The sequence below is a fragment of the Danio rerio genome, chromosome 1, assembly GCF_052040795.2.
Source record: "Danio rerio strain M-AB ecotype USA chromosome 1, GRCz13ab, whole genome shotgun sequence".
Classification (NCBI taxonomy): domain Eukaryota; kingdom Metazoa; phylum Chordata; class Actinopteri; order Cypriniformes; family Danionidae; genus Danio; species Danio rerio.
Window position 1 is genome coordinate 17,993,228 of NC_141021.1, and position 17,152 is coordinate 18,010,379.

At 35.4% G+C, this 17,152-nt stretch overlaps 1 protein-coding gene and 1 long non-coding RNA gene across 18 annotated transcripts in view; both read left to right on the forward strand.

The window, feature by feature from the left end:
• LOC147846759 (uncharacterized) overlaps positions 1-17,152 on the forward strand; it is a 1,232,122-nt gene that overhangs the window by 903,910 nt on the left and 311,060 nt on the right. The window lies entirely within an intron of this gene.
• Positions 1-17,152, forward strand: part of mtus1b (microtubule associated tumor suppressor 1b) — a 101,255-nt gene that overhangs the window by 20,764 nt on the left and 63,339 nt on the right. For 11 of the 17 annotated variants that reach the window (XR_015476445.1, XR_015476443.1, XR_015476444.1 and 8 more), the window contains 2 exons: positions 9,837-12,454; positions 15,732-15,870. Coding sequence is in view for 14 of the 17 variants with exons in the window: in XM_087237007.1 (XP_087093133.1) it covers positions 9,995-12,454; positions 15,732-15,870 (2,599 nt within the window). In the remaining 3 variants the exon portion in view is untranslated. The remainder of the gene's footprint in view (positions 1-9,836; positions 12,455-15,731; positions 15,871-17,152) is intronic. The other 6 variants (XM_087237016.1, XM_087237015.1, XM_087237011.1 and 3 more) reach the window with 1 other exon arrangement.

The window sequence follows — 17,152 nt, forward strand, 5'->3', positions numbered from 1 at the left end:
TTCTAAAAACTGATTTATTTTATCTTTGCCATGATGACAGTACATAATACGTTACTAGATATTTTTCAAGACACTTTTATACAGCTTAAAGTGTTAAAAGCTTAACTTGGCTAATTAGGTTAACTATGGAGGTTAGGGTAATTAGGCAAGTTATGATGGTTTCTTCTGTAGACTATGGAAAAATATATAGCTTAAAGGGGCTAATACCTTTCACCATAAAATGTTTTTTTTTTATTATTATTATTAAAAACTGCTTTTATAAAATAAAAAATAAAACTTTCTCCAGAAGAAAAAAATATGATCAGACATACTGTGAAAAATTCCTTGCTCTGTTAAACATCATTTGTTAAATATTTAAAAAAGAAAAGAATTTCAAAAGAGGGCTAACAATTCAACTAGTTGAACTAACTTCAACTGTACATCTACATGAAAGAGTCGAAGCAAATGTTTAACTGAAGCTCCAACATGCTTTCAGCAAAAAGGTTTACATGAAGGATAATGAAAACCATCACATAGCCAAGCATGTAAAGCAGTTAATTAGGAGGAAACAATGAAATGTCAGCCTAGAGTCCTGAACTAAACCTGATTAAAAATCTCATGCTCTTCTTGTGCATTGTTTGCTATCACAATGTCTGCTCAAAGTCATTACATGTCATGCACAAAGCTCCTGTGTTCCCAGGTTTGTGCTGCTTTCAACGGAACAGTTTTTAATAGAGCAGCTTTAGTTCTCAGGCTGCGTCTATGATTACCTGATCAGGGCACTTAAACAGGTGTCTGCACGTTTTAGACTGGGAAAGACCACATTTTCATCTTTAGGCCTGAAACTATTTTTAGACTCTAAATGGGCGAAAGAATATAAAAAATGGATGCATTGCCATAGTTTAAAATTGAACTATACATTTGGCATTTCATTAGGGTTTTTCGTTATGCAAGAGGAGTTGTTCATATTGGGAAACTGGAGAATAGTGCCATTAGAATAAGAAGGAGAGAGAGAGAAACCATGGAGCATGAAAACTGAGACACTGTTGCGTAATCACACACACACTGCATCTCAGAATGAATGACATTTATATGGAAGTGTAACTGGCCACCTTATTAACGTATGTTATTTATTCAAGTCATATTTAAAGCTGAATGCTGTCCGCACAGGCTTTAAGTCATAGGACTGGAAGGTTAGTATAATATGTTATTATTTTAAGCAGTTTGATTTCTAACAATGCTATAAGTGGCCAGGAATAGTTGCTAAGATGCTAATAAATGCTAAGAGCTCTGTCAGTTAATGTGTAGGTGTTTTCAGAGGGCATAGCAGACTTTCACTCTCACATGCTGAAATATTTCCATTCTAGGTCATCATCGTGATTCCATCTTAATGGGAGTATGCACCTAATTACTAAAAACCGTGTTACAGAATGACTGCAGGTCCCAAAATATGAACATTGTCCTGGGGAATTATGCAGGTACTATATGTCATCCTGAAGATGCTGTTGTGTGGATATTTGATCAGGTATTCTGTAGGTTATAGAGGTTGAATGTTAGATTTGGGAGTAGCAAATGTATTGTGTATCACATTGACAAAGAAACACTGTGACTCTGTGGAAAGTCATGATGTAACAAGTCCTGGGTTAAGTTTCTGATATTGAAACTGCTTAATATTGATTATATAAGTTCATGGTTCGTTATGTATTGTTACCGGAGCCTTGGAGCCTTAGGAGTGTTCTAGAAATCCACTTAGTTCAGTCCTGGCACATCACATTTATTCTCTGGTTCGTTCTGTCAGGGAAGGACGCATTAGCTACCCTTCGCTTCATTGTTCTTTTTGCCCAGAGGGCTGGTGGACAGACTAGTAATAAAAAAGTGGGTTGATGTCAAGCTTTCCCTAGTGTGATGTCAAAAAGCGAGCATTACTGTGATTCAAAACCATGTACCACTTCAGAATTCTAAACTGGGTGGATTTAGTCACATTATTATTATTATTATTATTATTTGTTTGTTTGTTTGTTTGTTTGTTTGTTTATTTATTTGTTTATTTATTATTATTTTATTTTTTGTTAATAAGTTTAATAATTAGGTTTACTTGCATGCACAGTGCATCCGGAAAGTATTCTTAGCAAGTCCGGAAAGTATTTACTTTTTCCACATTTTTTTATGTTACAGCTTTATTCCAAAGGGATAAAATTCAATTATTTCCTCTAAATTTTACACAAAATGCCCCATAATGACAATGTGAAAAAACATTTCTTGAAATTTTTGCAAATTATTAAAAATAAAAAACCCTGAACAAACCGCATGTATATAAGTATTCACAGCCTTTGCTCAATACTTTGATGATGCACCTTTGGCAGCAATTACAGTCTCATGCCTTTTTGAATATGATGGCTCAAGCTTGGCACACCTGTCTTTAGGAATTTTTGCCCATTCCTCTTTGGAGTATCTTCCAAGCTCTATTAGGCTGGAAGGGAAGCGACGGTCTACAGCCATTTTCAGATCTCTCATGATGTTCAATAGGATTTAGGTCTGGGCTCCTGCTGGGCCAGTCAAGGACATTCACAGAGTTGTGGTTAATCCACTCCATTGATATTTTGATGATGTGCTTTGGGTCATTGCCCTGCTGGAAGATGAACCGTCGCCCCAGTCTGAGGTCAAGAGCACTCTGAAGCAGGTTTTCATTCAGGATGTCTCTGTAGATTGCTGCATTCATCTTTCCATCTATCCTGACTAGTCTTCCAGTTCCTGCTGCTGAAAAACATCCCCACAGCATGATGCTGCAACTACCATGCATTACTGTCGGGATGGTATTAGCCTGATGATAAGCGATGCCTGGTTTTCTCTAAACATACCGCCTGGCATTTACTCCAAAGAGTTCAATTTTAGTCTCATCAGACCAGAGAATTTAGTTTCTTATGGTCTGAGAGTCCTTCAGATGCCTTTTGGCAAATTCCAGGCCGAGAGTGGCATCCGTCTGGCTTCTCTACCATACAGGCCTGATTGGTGGATTGCTGCACAGATGGATGTCCTTCTGTAAGGTTCTCCTCTCTCCACAGAAGAACTCTGGAGCTCAGACAGAGTGAACATCAGGTTATAGATCTCGTCGCTGACTAAGGCCCTTCTCGGATCACTAAGCTTAGATGGCCGGCCCGCTCTAGGAAGAGTCCTGATGGTTCCAAACATCTTCCACCTATGGATGGTGGAAGCCACCGTGCTCATTGGAACTTTCAGAGCAGCAGAAATGTTTCTGTAACCTTCCTCAACCTTGTGCCTTGAGATAATTCTGTCTTGGAGATCTACAGACAAACAGATCATGTCCAATCATCTGAACTTACCACAGATGAACTCCAGTTAAGCTGCTGAAATATCTCAAGAATGATCAGTGGTAACAGAATGTACCTGAGCTCAAATTAGAGCTTCACAACAAAGACTGTGAATACTTATGTACATGTGATTTTTCAGGTTTTTTTATTTTTAATACATTTGCAATAATTTCAAAAAATCATTGTCATTATGGGGTGTTGTGTGTAGAATTTTGAAGAAATAAATGATTTTAATCCATTTTTGGAAGAAGGCTGTAACATAAAAAATGTGGGAAAAAGTGAAGCACTATGAATACTTTCCGAATGCACTGTATGTGTGCATGTATGTTTTTGTAAATGTTAAGTATGTACTTGTAAATTTTGTAAATTTGTGTATGTAAATTTTATATTTTCACTGTTACTGTCATCCGATGACAAAGATTTACTTTAATCTACAGAACACAAAATCAAATATAAATTGTCCAAGCTGTTTTCTGTAAAATTTCAAATAATAAAATATGAACAATTCAAATAAATAATATCTATAATGGTGAATTTGTGAATTATGAATTGTCCTATTTAGATGAAACTAGAAATAAACAACTAAAAAGTATAAAAATGAATAAATAAAACAATTAAGTAAAATATAAACACTTGTTCTTGTATTTGAGGACAAACTACCAGACAAACCTATGATCAGTACATTTAAAAAAATAATAAATGTACTTTTATTCAGGAATGATACATTGTTTTATGGTTTATGGTTTTATGGTTTCACTGACATTTTGAGTATTTTTGCCATCACCAGAGTAAATAACATTAAAGTAAACATTGTAATAATTTTACTATATATTTGGTCAAATAAATGTCGCCTCATGGATTAATATTCATAATGTAGTGCTTAGGATTTTCAATAATTAATCATTTAAAAGAAGTTCTTTGAGATTTATGTATCTCAAGCTTTGAGATTCAGGATTCTTCTGTCCCAGTGTGATGTCCGCTCCAAGTTATTTCAGTTGACAGGCATGCAGTGCAGCACCGCAGGACTTGTTCTCCTTTTTTTTTTTTTTTTTTTTTTTTGTTATCCAACACTTTGTGTGCGTGTGCCTGAAAATGTGTAGAAGACTATGCAAATCTGTCTGGTGTAAGGAAACCATGTCCGAGAAATGTGACATTTCCCCACCTTTGTTAACCCAATCCAATCTAAGATTTTCTTTAATCTCAATCACCCTGCCCGGATGTAAGAACTGACGTAACACAGCAAGAATCATTACTGCATTAAGACTTTCTCACTTTCCCATTCAGGCTCTCATTGCTCTGATAATCTGGGAACACAGAGATGTTAGATCAAGTGTAATTATCAATGTCAGAAGATTAAAGTGGCCTTCGACAACCCATGTTACACATGCTTAGAGATGCAGGGTCATGTAATTCATCATCCGTATCTCACTGTTGATCACCGTATAGAAGGCAACACATTGTTACATAATATAGCACTGATACATACAGTGGGAATGTACAGTGATATACAGTGCTGCTGGCTTTGGTTTATAAAAAGTGTGTTTTATTAAATGTGTTAAATGTGTATTTTTTTACTTTTACAGTTGGAATTTATTTAAAAAAGAATCCACCTTTTTCGCACACAACTACTTTTAATGGAATGAAATTTCTATGAATTAAAATCTCTCTGATACAGAGAACGAGTGAAGGTTACTAGTCTATCTGTATGGTAAATATGCAAGTATATCTTGCACATACAGACATGAAAAGTAGCTTGTCTTGTTCCTTTGAAATGGCAAATACGTACTATACCTGGATAGTTAACTGATGATCTGGGAACTTCAACCTGGATAGACTGTTGTGCTGTTAGTGTTTGTCATTTCAAAATATATAGACACTGTTTGTTTAAAAAAAGGTGTGTTATTTAACATATATTTGGCTTTTTTAACAGTATATGTGACAAGAATTATTTTGGTTGGGGACCAGAGAACATTTTGGCAGGGCATGTAAAAAATCAATCAATCAGTCAGTCAGTCAGTCAGTCAGTCAGTCAGTCAGTCAGTCAGTCAGTCTGCCTGCCTGCCTCTATATCTATCTATCTATCTATCTATCTATCTATCTATCTATCTATCTATCTATCTATCTATCTATCTATCTATCTATCTATCTATCTATCTATCTATCTATCTATCTATCTATCTATCTAAAATTGTATAATGACATGGATATGACCTAGTTGTACTCTATTAAAGGGATAGTTCACCTTAAAATCTTAACTGTCATAATTTACTCACCCTTTACTTGTTTCAAACCTTTATGAGTTTTTTTATTCTGCTTAACACAAAAGAAGATATTTGGAAAAATATTGGATAACTATTAACTTCCATAGTGTCTGTTTTTCCTACTATGGAAGTCAATAGTTAGTTAGTGTTCAACAGAAGAAAGCAACTCATGACAATCTGGAACCAATTGAGGTAGTATAAATACTGAGTAAAATTTCATATAAACTATCCCTTTAAGGTGGTTTATGAGGACATGATTTGTGTCCTCATAATTCCATATGGTTAAAAATCATACTTTGACATTTAAATAATATACCACTAGTTTCTTGTAAGAGTTGTGTTACGGTAGGGTATAAGCAGTTTTTAGAGCCTTTGGAGAGTCCTCATAAACCATATGTAGAATTAATTGTGTTTGCTAGCAATACATTTTCATGTGAATTGGTAATAAAAACTATTAAACATCTGTAGACACCCTAAGATTATCTTCTCTTTGTATTCCTCACACTCTAAAAAAAATGTTTGTTTGTTCAAACTACTTATTTAATATGAGCTGAAACAACACAATTCTTAAGTTTTTTGGGACAACTTAATTGTTTTATGTTCAATTCACTTACATTTGTAAAAACTAACAAGTTAACTTAATACAGTCATGTTGTCCCAACACAAATCAATTATGTGGAACCCAGCATCTTCAACATGTCTGTAATATTGATAATATATTGATCATATTTATGGTAATTAATGGTCTGCTGTAAGTTATTTTTAAGCTTCAACATGCTGCCTTTTGACATTGGATGTCAGATTTTTTAACTGTTCACTGTTACAGTGTAATGGAAGTTATTCCCATAATTCATGCAACAATTCACAGAAAAAAGCTTCCACTGTTTTGTATTCCACATTCAGTACACACCAAACTAACAATTACTTTTAAACTATAATAACAAAATACACAATGATCTGCAATACAGGTTCAAAGTTTACATTTCCACATTTATAGAACACACAAAGCTTACCCCCACATTTGATTATATAATCTAATAAACAAAATATTTCTGTGATCCGTTCACTGGAGCATGTGGGACTGTTAGTCTTCTGTTTGAAGGCAGAAGGTGAAACTCCCTAAATGAAACATGAGCGGGATCAGACAGAATTTTACCAAATAAAGACATCATGTTCTTGGCATTCGCTTTTTGAAATATTCTCTCAGTTGTTTGGCTAACAAATTTGTGAACAAATATGTTGCCAATCGAGCTCGAAGAACTGTATATTCACAGATTCCATACTATACAGCAGTCTGTATAACAGATTGATTAAAAAAAGATTCTCTTTGTGCTTGAAAGTTTTGCCTCATTATTGTTAATGAAAGGGTTTTGTAGCTTGTATTTAAAAGTCATTTGAATGCATCGTTTACATGTTTGCAAAATTAAGAAGATACTTTGATTTTACATTGTGTACAGATTGAAATAAATATGTTCAAATTCAAAAAGCCTTATTTAAGTTGATCAGAATGAATAATTTTTGTAAAATATTAGTAGTTTAAAGCATGTATTCTGACTTAAGAACTGTTTTTAAAATGTAAATTGTATTCAAGTTATACAGTCATTTGCCTAATTACCATAACTTGCCTAGTTGACCTAAACAAATTGGCTTTAAATTGGACTTTAAGCTGAATACTATTGTCTTGAAAAATACCCAAATACTATGTACTGTCATCATGGCAAAGACAAAAGAAATCAGTTATTAGAAATGAGTTAGGCTAATATTCAGCAAGTCTATTATATTTAATAGCAATCAAGAAACATGAAATTAGCTTTGAAAATGATTTGATGTTTTGTTTTTGAAGCATTGTTGATATTAGCAGTTTAATTAAATACTGCTAAATAATGCTTATATTTTTGCCATGTCATGAGGCAATGCACCAACTAGCATAGACGCATTTTACCTCCCACTCCTCCTCCGGCTTGAAATCAGCCTGTTCTTTGTGTTAAAAGATGACCTCTGGTGTATTCATTAAATGGTTTTTGTGAGCAGAACAATTGGACTCTTGGATTGGACCGTTTAGCATTTGTCTGGAAACACAAGGACACCATTGTGGCAGTAACATTCACTATTGCCTTGCATGTGCCACAAAATGGCCTGAATATCAAAATAAAAGCCTTCTTCTTTAATTAGCTTTTGTCTGGCCTATATTATCACCCACATTTAGTTGCAAAGTGTGACTGACATAATGCAGATTTAACGCAGGCGCAAGATGATCATGGGTGTCTAAACTTTAAAATAAATAAAATACAAGGTGACATGTCCATGCAGGCTGGTATAAACAAGTGTTTCCTTTATCAAAGCAGCCTAACCATTTTCATTAACAAAACAAGAGAGATACAGGAGGACATTTAATGAATTACTGCAATGAATGTTATTGCAAGGCGTGGAGTTTTGGCTGCCAGTAGGGGAATGTTAATAAAGACGATGGACTTTAATATACCGATGACTAACTATTTTACTGAGCAAAACTCCTAAAACTGGGTAGAAAATCGACAGGAGTCTCCAGTCCAAGTCCATCACACTCTACACACACTCTACACACACACATCCTCCTTCTTTGGGGACACAGCACCAAAATAAAAGTCCTTGACAAAAATATGCAAAAATAGAATACAACGCTTATTAAACAAACAACTTCACATTATTATAATAAAAACACAATTACTTGCATATAAAAGCTTACCTTTCTTGACTTTCCCTGCATAGAAAAAGACTTTTATGAGAGCTTGCCAGTAGGGAGCAGTAGTGCTCTGTTTTTTCATCTCCCTACAACAAGGGCATCTATAGAGATTCTGGACTTAAGAACTATTTAAACTCCAAAAAAAGGGAGGCTGAAACATTATTTGAAAAATATTTGGCTTTTATGATATTACCTTATTGCATATACAGTTAAAGTCAGAATTATTAGCCCTCTTTATTTAATTTTTTTTTGTTTTTTGATATTTCCCAAATTATGTTTACCAGAGCAAGGAAATGATCACAGTAAGTCTGATAATATTTTTTCTTCTGAAGAAAGCCTTATTTGTTTTATTACGGCTAGAATAAAAGCACTTTTTTTAAATAAAAAATTTGATTTTTAAATCTAAATTATTAGCCCCTTTAAGCTATGTATTGTTTCGATAGTCTACAGAACAAACATCGTTATATAATAAAAGCCTTTGAATGTCACTTTAAGCTATATAGAAGTGTCTTGAACAATATCTAGTAAAATATTATGTACTGACATCATGGCAAAGATAAAGTAAATCAGTTATTAGAAATGAGTTATTAAAACTATTATGTTGAGAAATGGGTTGAAAAAATGTTCTCTCCGTTAAACAGAAATTGGGGGGAAAAGATTCAGACAGGGCTAATAATTCTGACTTCAGCTATATATTTACAGTATGTAGTTGTAGTGCAATTGTTACTTGTTTATTTGCACATTTACTTATTATTTTAACTACATGTTTGTCATACATTGTCTTGTATTTTGTTTTATTTTATTTATTTATTTTTGTTATTGTGTTTTAAATGATTGTTTTTTATGTAATTTAATATTTTTTCATGGTCATTATTTTAGAATTATTATAATTACTAAATGATTCTAATTGTGTCATTCATTTGTTTGGTTAATTTAATATTTTATCAATGTTTGATTAATTTATTTTTAAATGTAATCTAATTAATTTATTTATTATTTTTCATTTTATTATTACAATTTTGATTATTTTAGTTGTTTTAGACCGTCTTTTGTGGTAGTATTTGTTTATTAATTAATTCTTAATAAAACATATGCTTATTTGACATTATTTAAGCTAAATTGTGTCATTCGATTGTACATTTAAGCAAGAAGGTCGCTGGTTTGAGTCCCAGCCAAGTTTGTGTCTGTTTCCTCTGGGTGCTTCGTTTTTCCACACAGTCCAAAGACATGCGCTATAGGTGAATTGAAAAAAATAAATTGGTCATAGTGTATGTGTGTGGATGTGAGAGTGTATGGGTGTTTCCCAGTATTGGGTTGCAGCTGGAAGGGCATCCGCTGTGTAAAACATATGCTGGATAAGTTGCCAGTTTATTCCGCTGTGGCGAGCACTGATGAACAAAGCGACTAATCCGAAGGAAAATTAATAAGTTTTTACATTTATTTTCTCCAAACATTTACGCAGACCCCATAGCCTTCAATAGGATTAGGTTAAAAGTTAAACCCATTAAACACAATTGACATGTGCTGTCTTTTCTTAATTCACAGAGCCATTAAAGAGTGTCAGCAAAGTCATGGGTGCCATCGTCTGAACGATCAAAGAAGTAGCCTTTCTATGATGAGAAACACCTTAATCCCTTCTTCTACAAAGTGGAGTATTTCCAGTCCATCAGCAAATTGGATCTAGCTATGGAGGTTTGGGCTGTATGATTAAATCTCAATCCTCGTACCTCATGGAACCACCAACAAACATATCTGAGCTTCCACCTCCTGTGCTTCCCAACAGACCTCAGCATGAATTGTGTCTCCTGTTACGCAGTAATGAGCACAATAACATTGCGTTCAACTCTGAGTCTTCCTCCCTGTCCTCGTCATCGATTTCTCTCCTGTATGACCCAGGTGAGACGTCACCTGACTCCGTGCGCAGCTTGAGTAGTCTGAGCAGTGTCAGAACCGATAGTCCTCTGGATGTGGACATGCCTGAGGCGGAGATGGGAAAAGTAATGGCCAACAGTGATGATTCAGGCATACAGAGCCCAGACTGCAGACCAGACTATGCAGAGGACAACGACAACTCTGTGTCAGTCTATCTGGATGCTAATGAGGACTGCTGGAGTGACAACGACAACCATAATGTAACTTCGGTGGTATCGCAGAAGGTCAGTCAAACTGATGGCGATGATACATCCTTGTGCTCTTCAGAAAACGGTGACGATGACACCAAAGATGAGGAGGAAGAAGAAGACTCTTTTCTTTCTTTAGTTTCGGTAGAAGTGATGATGAAGAGCCAAGTTGGAGTTTCAGCTCTGGAGGGCTCCACTGTATCTCAAGTGGCAATACCAAACACTGGTTTACAAGACACATCTGAGGACCTGCAATCGGATGTGTCTAAAGGGTGTTTGTTGAATAAAACCAACAGGGAAGTTGTCTACGAAAAAGGGGAAGTCTCTTTAGCCATTCAAGAAATTGATGTTGTGAATGAGACATTTGCGTCACCTGAAAGTTCTGAGGATATTAACGTCTCCAGTTTCATAATAGGTACCAGATCCATCTTAAAAGATGACATCCAGCAACACTCTGATGAACATCCAGAAAACGTCTCTAAAATGGATGTGGTGTTTGAACCCAATGAGGAAGTTGTCCACAAAAAAGGGGAAGACTCTGTTGAGTCGCCTTTAGCAATTCAAGATATGGATGTTATGAGGGAGACAGGGGTGTTTTCTGAAGGTACAGAAACTAATGAAGTCTCCAGTCTCATAGCAGATAACAAAAATGTAACTTCTTGCTTATCAGTCTCAAAAGATGATAATCAGCCAAGGGCTAATGGCCAACAATCAGAAATGGTTACTTGTATTGTACCCAACATAGAGGTTGTCCACAAAAAAGAGGAATACTTTGTCGAGTTGCCTTTAGCAATTCAAGATACTGATGTTATGAATGAGACAGTGGAACTCAATATGGAGGTTGTACATGAAAAAGGGTATTCCTCTACTGAGTCCATCCAAGAAACCAATGTTATAAATGAGACAATGGTGTCTACTCAAAACAAGGATTCCAATGATGCAGCTTCTTCTCTCTTAAAAGAGGAGTACCAGCCAAAACCCATGTTGAAAATGGCTGCTGGGAATGAATCCAATAATAAAGTTGTCCACAAAAAGGGAGAAACCTCCATTGATCCAATTCCATTCAAAGAAATAATGGTGTCTCCTAAAAAATCACAAGCTAATAAAACCTCTACTCCTATAATTGGTACTGTAAAGATAGCTTCTTCCTGCTCAAAAGATGACAACCAGCCAAAAGCTAATGGTCAACAATCAGAACTGGCTACTTTTGCTGAACAAAACATGGAGGTTGTCCATGAAAATGGAGAATCCTCCGTTGAGTCCATCCAAGAAACCAATATTATCAATGAGACAATGATGTCTCCGGAAAATCCAGAGGATAATAACATAACGGGTACCAAAAATGCAGCTTCTTCCCTCTTAAAAGAGAGCAACCAGCCAAAACCCAAAGACCAACCAGAAAACGTGTCTAAAATGGCTACAGTGAATGAAGCTGTCCCCAATAAAGAAGAATCCTCCGCTGGTGCAATTCAATTCAAAGAAACAATAGCATCTCCTGAAAATTCACAAGCTAATAAAACCTCCACTGCTATAATAGGTACCAAAAAAGTAGCTTCTTCCTGCTCAAAAGAGGACAATCAGCCAAAGTCTACAGCAAAAAAGATCAATGATTTGGCAGGTCATGTTCTAGTCAAGCCTATCCAGACCAAAGCCACAAAACCTGAGGCGAAAAGGTTCCCCAGGCCAGACTTGAGGAACGTAAAAGCCAAGATCATCTCCAGGGCTGCTTCTTCACCAAGATCAGCCAATCCCCTGAAAACAAACACTGTTCAGTCAGGAAGTGGGAACGTTCATGAGAGCAGGAAAGTGGAAGATAAAGCTGTAGGAAAAAGAAGCAGATCATCATCAAACCACACAAGAGGGAATGAAACAAGGAGTGCTGAAGTTGTCTCGAGTGGTGATGGGGAGAATGATGCAAACACTTTATCTTTGCCGACACAAGGAAGAGAAGCAACAATGAAGTCAGAATCTGCTTCTTCAACTGATTTTAAAGATGAAGGAGAGCCTCAGCTTGAGAAAGAGACTTCTAAGAGCCCCAGTAAGGTTAGTGATTCGGTTGTTCACTTGTTTACCCTTTTCTCAACTGCCGTTTAATAAAGAATTGTTATAACCAGGGCTTGACATTAATACCAGTGGCGTGGACCGTGGGACCCCGGGGGGACCCGCGTGATTAGGGGGGCCCTGCGTCGTCGCAATTATCAATAACTGAAAATCCGGCAACCGCAATAATCAAACCCCTGGGAACAACTGTGGTCGGAACCAAAGTTCGTAGGTCTGTGTTCTCTGAACTCCTCTCAAACGGTGTACTACTTCATTTTGATTGCTTGCCGCCGAACAGTGTCATAGCTCATTACCATAAAGTTAACTTGATTTCAAGTCCTCCTCGACGCCCACACCAGAGCAGATGCGCCGCGCTGCAAGTACTTCAGCAAGTTTATTTTATTTATTCATAATTCTTTACATGTATAGTTTGCATAGGTTTTTAATTAATTACATGTAAATGATTAATGTTTATTAAAATTTTATTTTTTTATTATTTTTATTAGTTATTTAAATTACATTTAAATCTTATAAAGTGTGTTATTAAAAAACAATATTCAATATTATGCTTATATTTATACTCTAATCAGCTGTCTGATTCAAACTCCTCATGTTTAAAACAGCTTTAACTAGTCCAGCTCTATACGTGTCATCACATGAGTCTGCTATGCTGTTATTCAGGCTTAAATGTGTTATTAGCTTCAGTCTAACCAAATGTTAAAAGATCTCAGAACATTTTTAGAATGTAAATACTGCGATTAGAGATGAACACATATACCCATTTGTCCATCAGCACCTTGTTTTCTACATCTGTTCACTGTCCAGACTCTTACAGAATGTCAGAGCGATTACGTAATTGTACATAAATGCTTTCGCATGTTTCTGCTTTACTATAACTGTGAGCAAACCTCCAAGAACTTTAAACACCGGTTCCCTCTAACACTTCCCTGGCTTTTTCAGAGTAAAGCTAGTTAATCTAATTATTATTTTGACTAGATAAGACATTTTATTTAAAAAATATATGTATATTATGTTTAATTATACCTTAAGTCAAGTTTTATGTTTATTTACTGTAAGTCTTATTAGTATTAAAATTAGTATGTAATTATTTACTTATTTATTGGTCAGTTGGTCAATATTGTTATATTGTTATATTGTTATTGTTATATTGTTATTATTATTATATGTTCGGAAAAAGCAGCCCTATATACGTTTCTGGACATGGCGAAATATGTAGCCAGGATTATGTATGGCTCCATTTAGTTTTTAAAATGAATGCTACGGGGTGATATGACACTGTTCCTTTTCAGGCTTGCCAGCCGACCGCTTAAGCCTAATATATACTTTTACATTGAGTGATTGGCATAGCCCATGACGCATGCAATGCGCGTAGCCGTGCATTTATACTTCTGCATGCTGTTTCTGTTGCTCTGCAAAAACACTTCCAAAACACTAGCAGTAGGTGTTTATGTTACTCTGTGTCAGGTTTCTTCACTGGTGTTTTGTTTTTTCTGAATGCTACCTTAATGTACAAGTGGCTTAAACTCGCTCTTTTTAAAGCGGGAACTGGCGGATGTGCAACAACTTTAACCATGAGGTAAACACAAAACAAAAGTTTCCATCTAGAGCTCCTTCACGGGACTCGACACTTGTAAACACTCGCTCAATAAGGCTCACGTGACTCTCACCCCGCCCACACTCGTCAGCGCTACCAAGCCGACCAATCACAAAGCTTGCACTACGTGTCGTCGCAACATGTAATTACATTTTTTTAAAGGTGCGCGTCAGCGTTGCCGACGGCCTCCGCCAGGGCTATGCATCCACGCTTAGGCAGCGCGCTTGACGCAGAAGTATAAATCAGCCTTTACCTTAATATGAACGGCTTTCTCTCTGATACCAGTTTGTCCAGTTAGCTTGCCATGTACATCGGTGGACTTGAGACTCTCACTTGAGACTGAGAGAGATGACCACGATTACGGAGTTCGAGTCTGTTGAAAAATGGTTCCAGAAATCGAGTATGACAAAAACAGAAGCCAAAAAAGTAAATAACAGGGCGAGAATGTGGTAAAACATGGTAAAAACCAGGCGAAGGCTTTATTTATTTCTTTATTTATTTTTCTGGATTGCTTTTTAAGTTTTTGGGTTGGCTTTAGGGAAGTGGGTGGGCGGGTCAGTCTGTGCTTTTTAAAATACTATTGGTTGGGTTTAGGGAAGGCGGAGTGTGGATCAGTCAATCGGTCATTCAGTCAGTCAAACAATCAGTCAACAGTGACCGCTGGTGGATTTAAAAGAGAACAGCAGGCGCAAATGGCACTCGAGAGAGAAAGTTGAGAACATAAAAAGCGTACACAGCGGCCTCTGGTGCATTCGCAAAAACAAAAACTGCAAAAAAACGTAGCTCCTATGACGTATTTGCTGGTCTCCAGAAATGTATATAGAGGTACATTTTCCGAATGAGCCTGGGTAGTTTATATGAATGTGTCATTGAAGCTTTTGTTATTTTTGTTTAAAAAAAAAAAAAAAAAAAAAAAAAAAATATATATATATATATATATATATATATATATATATATATATATATATATATATGAATATTATGAATATATATTATATATTTATTTATTATTTGTTATATGTTTATTCCTACTTTTATTTATTTATTTATATGTTTATTTTTTATTTAGCTTAATTTGATATTTTCCCTTGGTATTATTAGCTGTTTTGAATTTAAATTGTTTCAAGATGTTTTAATGCCAGTTCTATCTCACTTTATAGGCTTTTTCAGCTTAGCTAAAAAACATGAATGAGGTGTTTTTGCCAATGAAACAACTGTCTTGGAGGGAAAAAGAGTCGTACAAGCAGGGAAACATTCCTAAGAGGAGTCTGACTCACTCTTATGAACACACTGATTCAGTCAACAAAATCTTTCCACAAACTCACACCATGTGTGTGTGTGGAGTCAAAAAAAAAAAGCGAGGTGGAGAAAAGGAAAAGATCTGGGCTGGTCCTGGCATCAGTAGCCCTGAGGGAATTAACACACAATAGAAACGTTTTCCCCTTTGCTTCTTTTTTTTCTTCTTCTGCTTTTTGGAGTGGGCGAGTCTTGTTTCTCCTCCTCTTTCCTCTGCTCCTCCCTCCACTTCTCCTCTCTCTCTCTTTATTACCGCTGCACATTTTCTGTCTGTTTTGAGGAATGGCGAACACTATGGTCACCCTGCGGCAGCCAGAATTAGGGTCTTTCTCTTGGGATGCTGTCACTAACCAGCGTCTCTTTCTCCAGACTGTGTCCTCCAACCTGGGACCATCTCTTGGGACTAACAGTACATCCAGCTCTGGGTCTCCAGAAGGCAGACCGAAGCCCTCAAACCGACCCACAGGTAGTCTGGGTCCAGCGGGAGGCCGAGTGCTGCAGCCGGCTGGTGAGTTTTGCTTGTTTAATACGCCGCATGTACTAACTAAATCTCTATGGTGTTGTCTAAGGAAGTAGAGTGAGCGAACGCTATAGTGGAAGAGACTCTAGATTACTTTTGTTGAGTGTCATGTTTCCTGTAAGCTTATACTGATGTTGGAAGTGAGATTTTTCCTGCTTCACTGTCAAAGCTGAGGTAACAGTGATGGAGTGAAGAAAATCTGAATCTTTCTGACTAAATTATACTTTATTTTGATTGTCTTATACTTCTATTATAGCATAATGTATTATACATGTATCATACTGTTTATATATATTAGGGCTGCGTGTAAAAAACTGACATTGCAATATTAATCAGGTGACTTGAATAGCTTGTAAAGATTAAGATTACTGTGTAGAATTGAGTATATATTAAACTTTAAGCTACAAATGTTTAAGTTATTGTACTCAAATGTTTAAGTTTGCTAAAAATTCTTAAAGACACATGTGAACAATAAACTTTCACTTGAAGGTTAAAATTTAAAATGACTCCACTATGGTGTTGACTGTCATTTCTGGTCAACTATAATCCTGACTATGTTGCAGATCCACATTACAATATACGATATCGATGCTGAAATGATATATTGTGTAGCCCTAATATAAATATATATAGCATATTTGATTACTCACAAGGCTATTTAAAATGAGTTAATAATTAGAATTAGTTATGTACATTTATTTTATATATTTAAAAAAATAATAATTGTTTATTTGTTTGTTTGTTTGTTTATTATAAGTTGTAATTTGCTACCATTTTGTTTAGTTTTTTGTCGTTTATACTACCATTGAAAAGTTGTAAATTATTAAGAATTTGTTTATTTCCTCTCGGAAAAAAATTATCAAAAGTATCAGCAAACAGTTTTATTATTAAGAAATATTTGCATTTCAAATGAATAATATTATTTTAACTTTTGATTTTAGAAACAAACTGTCTAAATCTTGACAGATTACACACACACACACACACACACACACACATACACACACAAATGATAAAATAAAGGCACTCTCGGAAAGCAGAAAAAAACCATAATAAAACTTAACTTTAGTGTGTATTTATATTTTTATAATATTATTATTGTAGCTTTTTTTGTTTAATAACTGACATCTTCATTATATATATATATATATATATATATATATATATATATATATATATATATATATATATATATATATATATATATATATATATACAGTGCTCAGCATGTACACTCTTCACAAATCTATCTTTTGAATTCATATTTTTA